Source organism: Anser anser (genome assembly GCF_964211835.1).
Source record: "Anser anser genome assembly, chromosome: 8".
Lineage (NCBI taxonomy): Eukaryota > Metazoa > Chordata > Aves > Anseriformes > Anatidae > Anser > Anser anser.
In genome coordinates this window covers 13,570,089-13,579,442 of record NC_139728.1, presented here as the reverse complement: position 1 = coordinate 13,579,442, position 9,354 = coordinate 13,570,089, and the positions used below count along the sequence as shown (strand labels likewise).

Sequence of the window (9,354 nt, the reverse complement as noted above, 5' to 3'; positions counted from 1 at the left end):
TTGGGAACTACAGGTTGGATGAGTCCCAGGGACACTAATGTTGTGTGTGGCATCCCTGCCCATGGCAGAGGGTTTGGAACTAGATGATCTTTAAGGTCCATTCCAACGCAAGCTGATCTATGAAAAGGGAATTAACTATGCCAGTTGTCTCACCCAAACTGTCACTAAAAGCAGAAGTGATTTCGATCAGATAGCTCAGGGCCTTTTCCATCCTGTTTATCCAAGAGCATCTTCAAGGATGAAGTTTCCAAAACCTGTCCAAGCAACCTGTTCCAATGTTTGATTAACCTTATTGTGAAATTTTCATAAATATATATAATGTGTTTCCTGTGTTCCAACCTGTGTCCGTTACCTGTTGTCCCACCACTGTGCACTTGCAAGTGAAATATAGCTCCACCTTCTCTATACCTTTCCATCAAGTATCACAGAATCACAGCAGTTCACGAGGGGTAGGCAGAGGTAGTTCATATTGTAACAGCCTAGCAGGTAGCAGGTGAGGAGTTCCAGTGGCACGGTCCTGCTCCACAGCAGCCCTGTTTCCTGACCAGCTGGAGGCTGCACCTAGAATAGTGCGTCCGGTTGTATGTCCCCCAGTACAAGATACACATGAAAAGTCCAACAGGGGGCCACTAAGATGATCAAGGGACTGGAGCATCGCTGAATCACAGAATGGCCAAGGTTGGAAGGGACCTTTGAAGATCATCTAGTCCAAACCCCTGCCAAGCAAGATCACCTACAACACATTGCACAGGATAGCACCCATGTGGGTTTTGAATATCTCCAGAGAAGGAGACTCCACAGCCTCTCTGGGCAACCTGTTCCAGTGCTCTGTCACCCTTACAGAAAAGGAATGCCCCTTCATTTTGTCTTTTGTGTAGCATCTGCCTGGTGGGATAGGGAAAACTTTGTTTCTTCTGTGGTGGCTAGCTCATGAGTCTGTCTCAGAGATGTTAGCGTATGCTTCCACCTGTTCCCTCTCTGACTCCCTGATGCTCCTTGGCCTACTCACCTCGTCACGAAGCTCCACCACCTGGCTGAGCAGTTCTTCAACCTGGGCACACCTCCCACGGACACTGACAGAAAACTCGGGCACAACCTGCAGCCCAAGACCTGCAAGGCCGCGTGTTTCCCTGAGACCTCTGTCTGGGTAGCCATATCTCTAGCTGTGGCTGGAGAGGCCACAAGGGATGCTGAGGCCATGGCTTTCTGCCAGGTGGATACATGGCTGGGCTCTCCGCAAGCAGGTTACAACCACCGTTGGAAAACAGCAGTGAGAGCGCCCTCCCTGCTCGCCCTGCCTGCGCAGAGAGCAGCTGTGGTGGAGTTTGGCTGCCCAGCTGGGTAAAACCACCACATTGGCTCACTCACCATCTGTGTCAAGAAGTGAAGGAAGTTATCTTCCACAGACGATAGAAACCTCTGAGACTGTTTCCTCTTTGCTGTGTTGCATTCCCAGCAGATATCTGGTAAGCTGGAGTCTCCCGTGAGAACGAGGGCAACTGATTGCAAGACTTAATTTTTAGGCACCATTTGCCTTCAGGAAGCCATGCTGGCTGAAGCCCTGAATGAGAGCATGGAGAGCTGCCAAAGGAAGAAAGGGCTGAGGCCTGGAGCATTCGCTTGGACGGGGTGCATTTGGCAAGGGCTTGTCAACAGGGAGGCCACAGGGTGGCCTCTGTGAGAGGAGATGAGGGGCTGCCCCGTGCCAGACACGGCATGGTTCCAGGCACTTCCAGCAGCCCCAGTGCAGGCAAGAGTGAGCCCGTGAGGGATGGTGATGGCGCCTCTCGGAAAATGTCCGGCAGAGGACCGCCAGGATGACGGAGCGGGCCTGGAGTAGGGGAGCCCAGAGGTGCCTCCTGACCCCCACACTGCTGTGAGCCAGTGTCTCGGCGGGAGGCTGCCGGGAGCAAGGTGGCTCCACAGCAAGCACCAGGGCTTTGTGACATGGGGCGGCGTCAGGCCACAAGACCATTGTGACAGGGCAAGTGTCCCCATGGTGACGGTGTGCCTTGTGGGGCCCGAGCCCCCGTGGTGCCCACTCCCAGGAGTGCAGCGCCGTCAGGAGGCAGCAGCTGCCCTGGGTGCCTGTTTCTTTGTCTCTGTGAGAGGACAGAGAGATGTCGAAGGAGCAAGAGGCGAAGGCCCGCTCCCAGCCCGACGAAGGGCTGCCGAGCGTGCAGAAGCGCCGCCAGGTGCGGGACAGGGAGGGAGGGAGAGGGCGGACACAGCAGCGAGAGCGGCAGGCGGCAGGGCACGGCACCGGGGCGCAAGGCCTGGCCCTGAGCATCCGCGGCTCAGGCCCAGGTCCTCCTGCCCTGGGGGGTTCCCCTGGGCAGAGCTGAGGCCTGGGATGGCTGCGACTCGCGTGGGCCAGGCAGCTCTTTGCCCCAAGGACCTGGCGCTGAGGTGGGGCTGGGTGTGCCGGCACCACAAGGGATGCTGGTGGCAGCGCAGCCACTGCCATCCCACACCTCCTTCTTCCCACAGGCGCGACCCAACCTACCACAGGCAGGACCGCCGGGCAGCCAGAGCCCGTCCTCATCCATCCATGGGGTCAGGCTGCCACTGCTCCCCTGCCCAGAGAGGTCACAGGCCTCTAGGAATCAGAACACACAGGTAGGGAGCCCAAGGGAGATGGGGCCAGATGCCTTCCCAAGCCCTGGGAGCTGCTGACAAGGAGGCAGCATGTGCTGGAGGGGGCAGGTGGGCTGGTGCTTGAGGTGGGCAGGTGGGAAAGGGCCACAGTAACATGACCTTTCTCCTTTGCTTCCCTTGCAGACAGACAGGCTGGAGCTGAGGCAGGCACTGCCCCGCAGCAGTGCCACCAGTGAACGGAGAGAGCCTCTACCAGCCTTGCTGCCTCTGCCAAGGCAGGCAGCGACACTGACAGCCACACCCCGGCATTCAGTGGGAGTTGCAAATGTCCCCCGGCTGCCCGCTCTGCCAGCAGTAGGCTCCACCACTTCTGCGCCATGCAGAGACCGCATCGCGAGCACCAAGGCTGTCAGACTCCCCGAGGTCGTCCCACGTCCTCAAGGAAACCCGAGTAAACAGCAAATGGCAGCAACTGCTGAGAGCTGGGGGACAGCCCTGCAAGTCCCCGCATCCATTCTGACGCCTCTGCAGGCCAGACCTGAGCAACACAACAGGCTACCCCCGAGCCATGCTGCAGCCAAGAGCCCAAGACTCAGGGTGCAGCAGGGGGTACTAAGGCACCATGCCCCTCCCAGCAGTCTGGCAACACCAGCAAGGACAGCCCAGGTGCCGGCAACCAAGACTGAAAAGACACCAGCAGCACAGACAGAAACAGATGACCATGCTCAAGAGGACACGAGAGCTGCTGGTGGGACCTCCAAGCCATGTTCCCTGGCAGCAGCACCGGGCCCAGCAGCGCAGGCAGACGGCATTGCCTGCCACCCTCAGGGCGAGACCCCACACCCTGAGGATGTGGCACAGTGTCTGGACAGTGAGCCAGAGCCTCTGGAAGAGCTGGAGAGCACCGCTGCAGGACCATCAAGGGAGGAACAGAGGGACTTGATGCAGGGGGAGGAGCAAAGAGATGCTGCTACCAAGGACCCGTCAGGAGGGAGGCAGCAGAAGGAAGCCACCTCGAACCTTCACCAGGACCCAGAGGCAGCCCACCAGCAGGGGCCTGGCTCACCCCATAACACTGGCAGAGATTCTGCAGGAGAGGCAGTCAGCCACGCACAGAGTGCATCTCTTGCCCTGTCAGGGACAACCAATGCTGAGCCAGCAGCTTCTGCGCAGGCCGCAGGTCCTGCCAGTGAGGGGGACAAGGAGCTTCTGGGTGCATCAGCACCCAGAGATGCTAATTCGCCTTCTCCCCTGCCTGCCGCTATGCCTGACCCTTCCACAAACACCCAGGGAAGACTGTCGACATTGCAAGACCGGGTCAAGATCAACTGGGATGTCTATGGGCGCTCTTCCTTTCTGCCAGCAATGCGGACCATTCCTAGCGGGGAGAGGGAAGGCCGCCGGTTGTCCTGGTGGAACGTGTCCTGGCCGAGAAGCGTGAGGGTTCCAAGACTGCGAGGGATCTGGGCAGCACATGATGGTGACACAGCTGCCGGCACTGCACCCAGCGCATCGGGCAGCCAGGAGATGGCAGGGAGGACCGCGGGCCAGCGCCTTCCCTACCTTTGCCCCTCAACGAGTAAGACCACTCTGCAGGATGTTCAGGAAGAGTGGGAAGAGAGCCCCAAGAGAGAAGCTGTGGCAGAAGCAGACGACGTCCCACCCAGCATGTCTCCTGCCCCATCTGGTGAGGCCGATGCCGGGCCTTCAGCTGCTCCTATGGCTGCAGTTCCCGGGCCCGAGGAGCTCACCCCTGTCTGCATGCCCGAAGATGGAAAATCTTCAGCCCCTCCCCTGGCTGTGGACCCTGTGGAGGAGGCCAGCACAGCACCTCTCACCCCATCGGCATGTGAGGAAGAAGAAGCAGCACCTTCTCCCCTGGTTGGGAGCCTTCTGCAAGAGGTAAGCAAGGTACACCTTCCTCGTCCCACGGGTGTGGAAGCCACAGACCCTGCCGGTGGGCCTCGAGGCCCCTCATCACTTATCCCCCTGGCCCGGGGCACCGGGGCCCAGAGCATGGCCAAATGGTGGCCTACAGTCTGTGGTTTTCTCTCCCCACGCAGGTTTCCTCCGAGCCCAGAGGCAGTGCACAGCGCTCCTCGCACTTCCAAGCAGTGCCAGAGGAAGGCCCAGGTATGTCCCCAAGTGTGGAGCCATCACAGCCCGCAGCATGGAGGCTGGCAGCACTCCACGCACAGGGTCGGACCGTGCCCAACTCTCCCCTCCCTGGGGAAAGCCTTGTTGGTGGGGGCAGGCAGGGCCGTGCCCAGTGCCTGCCCAGCCCCTCACGTACAGCTCTCTGTCCCCCACAGGCACCGCTGCCCTCCCGCATGCTGCGGCTCGCCGGCGATGGCCCAACTTCTTCAGGACAGCGCTTCGGGCTCTGCGCAGGGCTTTCTCCTGCAGCTGCATCACAGGAGACCGAGAGCAGCAGCATGAGGCTGCCAGAACCAGGCAGCTCCCTAGAGATGGCAGCTTCGGTCCCGAGGACGGGGCTTCTGAATAAAATCGTTCAGAACTCTTTCCTAGCTGAGGGCTGTCTCTTCTGTTCTGTTCTGTTCTGGTGTGCAGGGGTGTCTACAGGCTGCGAGTGCTGCTGCTGGGGTCAGACCCCGGGGCAGTGGGTCCCCATTTCTGTGGTGCCAATGCCTAGAGGGATCGTGGGTGTGCAAGGCAGTGTGATAGCTGGCAAAGGTCAAGCCGGATGAGCCAGTGAGTGTGGGAGGTGGAGGGCCGAGTGGCTCTGGGAGGGCCCTGGATGTGCAAGTGCCCATGTGTCTCCAGGGCTGAGACCACTCTGGGGTCACTGTGTTAGGGATAAAAGGCTTAAACTGGTCTGATGTGAAATAGCCATTGTTTTAAGACTAGCAAGGGGAAACTCTGACCTTGCAACGATACATAATGCTTGCTCAGTGATACGGCACCAGGCTGCAGTCATCCAGCTTGAGACAATGCTGCCATCCACACAATTCCAGTATTCTGTCACCCTCACAGATAAGGAATGCCCCCTCATGTTCAGCCAGAACCTCCTGTGCTTCAGTGTGTGCCCATTGCCCCTCGTCATGTCGCTAGGCACAACTGAAAAGTGACTTGCTCCATCCTCTTGACATCCTCCCCTCAGATGTTTATACACATTGATGAGGTCTCCCTCCCCTCAGTCTTCTCTTGTCCAGACTAAACAGTCCCAGTTTTCTCAGCCTGTCCTCGTATGACAGGTGCTCCAGTCCCCTCATCATCTTAGTAGCCCTCCTCGGGACTCGCTACAGTCTTGTACAGGGGAGCCCAGAACTGAACACAATACTCCAGGCGTGGCCTCACCAGGACTGAGCAGAGGGGGAGCATCACCTTCCTTGGCTCGCTGGCAACACTCTTCCAAATGCCCCCCCTGGATACCATTGGCCCTCTTGGCCACAAGGTCACGTTGCTAACTCATGGTCAGCCTGCTGTCCACCAGGACTCCCACATCCCTCTCTGCAGAGCTGCACTCCAGCAGGTCATTGCCCAGCCTGTACTGGTACTTGGGGCTATTCGTCCTTAGGTGCAGGATCCTGCACTTGCCTTTGTTGAACTTCATGAGGTTCCTCTAGGCCCAACCCTCCAGCCTGTTGAGGTCCCTCTGAATGGCAGCACAGCCCTCTGGGACATCAGCATTTCCTCCCAGCTTTGTGTCATCAGCAAACTTCCTGAGTCTGATAAATTTGAAAGAGTTTATCTATCATTTTATATGTTTTCCATTATCTAAATTTTTGAACCAAAAGGAATTTTTCTAAGTTCCATGTGTGTCCTCTAGGCAGGCAGTATTGATCACCAACAACACTAATTAATTTTATGCACTTACTTATTTCAAATTTTGAAACTAGTTGCAAGTGTATGAGCTCATGAAAAATATGAATCTGCGATACCAACATAATTGTCAGATGTATCACTTTGATGGAGAATTTGTTTTGTTAAATGGTATCCGGATTTTGTAGATTTTTTATAGAGTGCTGTGGAGTTCACAGCTGATTCAATACAGTAGTTGAACTTCAACCAGTTAATACCTTATTGAATATATATTGAAATTTAGAGGATTAGTTTGAGTTTTAGACACTTCTGAATGTTCTGTTATACTCTTCATAACTATAATAATATTTTTATGAGATTATAACCTATATTATTTCTTCCAGGCTTTTTCATAACCTATAATCCATTTATTTCTTATTTGGCTTTATTGCCATGTAATAGTTTCATTTTTCTACTGTCTAACTACTTTTCTGGGGCATGGTACATTTTGCAATATTTTTTTGGGGGGGGAATCATAATAAAATATTTTGCTGTTCAAGTAATTTTAAAATATTTTAAGCTGAACTATGCCATAAGCAAAAATAAATAAATAAATAAAAATAATAAAAAAAGCAAAATTCCTGACCTGGAATTCTGGGATGGGGAGCAGAAGAAACCCTCCCACAATTCAGGTGGAAACAGTTAGAGACCTGCTGCTCCACCTGGACTCTCACAACTCCATGGGGCCAGATGGAATCCACCTGAGGGTGTTTAGGGAGTTGGTGGATGTGATTGCTGGGCCACTTTCCATCATCTATCGGTGGTCATGGTCATCCAGAGAGGTCCCGGATGACTGGAGAGTTGCTAATGTGATGCCCATCTATAAGAAGGGTCATAAGGAGGACCTGGGGAACTACAGGCCTGTCAGCCTGACCTTGGTGCCAGGAAAGGTGATGGAACAGCTCATCTTGAATGCAATCACACAGCATATGTGGGACAACCAGGGGATCAGGCCCATTCAGCATGGGTTCATGAAAGGCAAGTCCTGCCCGACCAACCTCATCTCTTTCTATGACCGGGTGACCCGCCTGGTGGATGAGGCAAAGCCTGTTGATGTAGTCTACCTGGACTCCAGCAAGGCCTTTGACGCGGTCTCCCACAGTATTCTCCTGGAGAAGCTGGCAGCCTATGGCTTGGACAGAATATACTCTTTGCCGGGTTAAAAACTGGCTGGATGGCTGGTCCCAGAGGGTGGTGGTGAATGGAGTGAAATCCAGCTGGTGACCGGTCACCAGTGGTGTTCCCTAGGGGTCACTGTTGGGGCCCATCCTCTTTAATATCTTTATTGATGACTTGAATGAGGGAATTGAGTGCACCCTCAGTAAGTGTGCAGATGACACCAAGTTGGGGGGAATTGCCGGAGGGTAGGGAAGCCGGTCAGAGGGACCTGGACAGAATGAATCAATGGGCAGAGGCCAATGGGATGAGGTTCAACATGGCTAAATGATGGGTCCTGCACTTTGACCACATCAATCCCATGCAATGCTACAGGCTTGGGGCAGAGTGGCTAGAAAGCTATTCAGAGGAAGAGGACCTGGGTGTGCTAATCGATGCTGGCGTGAATTTGGTCTGTTCTCCCATGTGTCTGGTGACAGGACGAGGGGGAATGGGCTGAAGGTGCGCCAGGGGATGTTTAGGTAGATATTAGGAAGAACTTCTTTACCGAAAGGGTTGATAGGCATTGGAATGGGCTGCCCAGGGAAGTGATTGAGTAACCATCTCTGGAAGTCTTTAAAAGATGTTTAGATGTTGAGCTTAGTGATATGGTTTAGTGGACGACTTCTGTTAGGTTAGAGGTTGGAGTAGGTGATCTTGGAGTACTCTTCCAATCTAGATGATTCTGTGATTCTGTGAACATGAGCCGGCAGTGTGCCCAGGTGGCCAAGAAGGCCAACGGAATCCTGGCTTGTATCAGGAACAGTGCAGTCAGCAGGATCAGGGAGGTGATCGTCCCCTTGTACTCTGCTCTGGTGAGGCCGCACCTTGAGTACTGTGTTCCGCTTTGGGCCCCTCACTACAAGAGGCCCTGGAGTGTGTCCAGAGAAGGGCTACGAAGCTGGTGGAGGGCCTGGAACACAAGTCCTGTGAGGAGTGGCTGAGGGAACTGGGGTTGTTTAGTCTGGAGAAGAGGAGGCTCAGGGAAGACCTTATTGCTCTCTGCACCTACCTGAAAGGAAGGTGTGGGGAGATGGGTGTTGACCTCTTCTCACTAGTGATAGGACTAGAGGGAATGGCCTCATGTTGCGCCAGAGGAGGTTTAGGTTGGAAATGAGGAGACATTTCTTCTCAGAAAGAGCAGTTAGGCATTGGAACGGGTTGCCCAGGGAAGTGGTGGAGTCACCGTCCCTGGGGATGTTCAAGGAAAGGTTGGACCTGACAATTAGGGACATAGCATAGTGGGTGACATTAGTAGTAGGGTGATGTTTGGACCAGATGACCTTGAACATGAACTTCCAACCTTAATTATTCTATGATTCTAAGTAAATACTCAGTCCTAGTTCCTAGTCACGTGAACAAGTTCTATACTCAGTCCTAGTTCCTAGTCACGTGGACAAGTTCTTTCATAGAGAATGCCTGGAGCAGACTGACATTTCATGAATAATGACTTTGTTTTATTTGAGCATTTTTATGCTGCTGACATATGTCAAATAAAATCAGAGGTTCTTTTATCTTTTTTTTTTTTTATCTTTTTATCTTTCCAGCTATTCTTGGCTAAAAATCACTTTTTTTTTTTTTTTTGGGGGGGGGGGTGGAGTATAAATCTTTTTTGTTACATTCTAGTATTTTCTGGACTCCAATTCCACACATACAGTATGATGTAACAACTGTTGACACTTTTATGTTCAGAATGAATTCTATCTGATTTCTTCAAGTTCCAATGAGGTCAACATGGTTACTTGCTGGAATAAGCTTAGCAGCTTTTGGCTGCCTTGA

General features: G+C 53.7%; 1 protein-coding gene across 1 annotated transcript; it reads left to right on the top strand.

Annotated features, from left to right (window-relative positions):
- The first annotated feature begins 1,344 nt into the window (after positions 1–1,344).
- On the top strand, positions 1,345–5,809 carry LOC310903578 (uncharacterized protein). The gene is made up of 4 exons (XM_083847053.1): positions 1,345–2,619; positions 2,782–4,500; positions 4,662–4,731; positions 4,911–5,809. The coding sequence occupies exons 1-4, from the start codon at positions 2,440–2,442 to the stop codon at positions 5,102–5,104; spliced, it is 2,163 nt and encodes a 720-aa protein (XP_083703179.1). The 5' UTR covers positions 1,345–2,439; the 3' UTR covers positions 5,105–5,809.
- Positions 5,810–9,354: the final 3,545 nt, after the last annotated feature.

Excerpts from the sequence above, each read along its gene's own strand:
- LOC310903578 (XM_083847053.1), top strand. The coding sequence starts at position 2,440 with ATGCTGGTGGCAGCGCAGCCACTGCCATCCCACACCTCCTTCTTCCCA. Across the intron at positions 2,620-2,781 it reads CTAGGAATCAGAACACACAG|ACAGACAGGCTGGAGCTGAG; the intron begins GTAGGGAGCCCA and ends CTTCCCTTGCAG. Across the intron at positions 4,501-4,661 it reads TTGGGAGCCTTCTGCAAGAG|GTTTCCTCCGAGCCCAGAGG; the intron begins GTAAGCAAGGTA and ends CTCCCCACGCAG.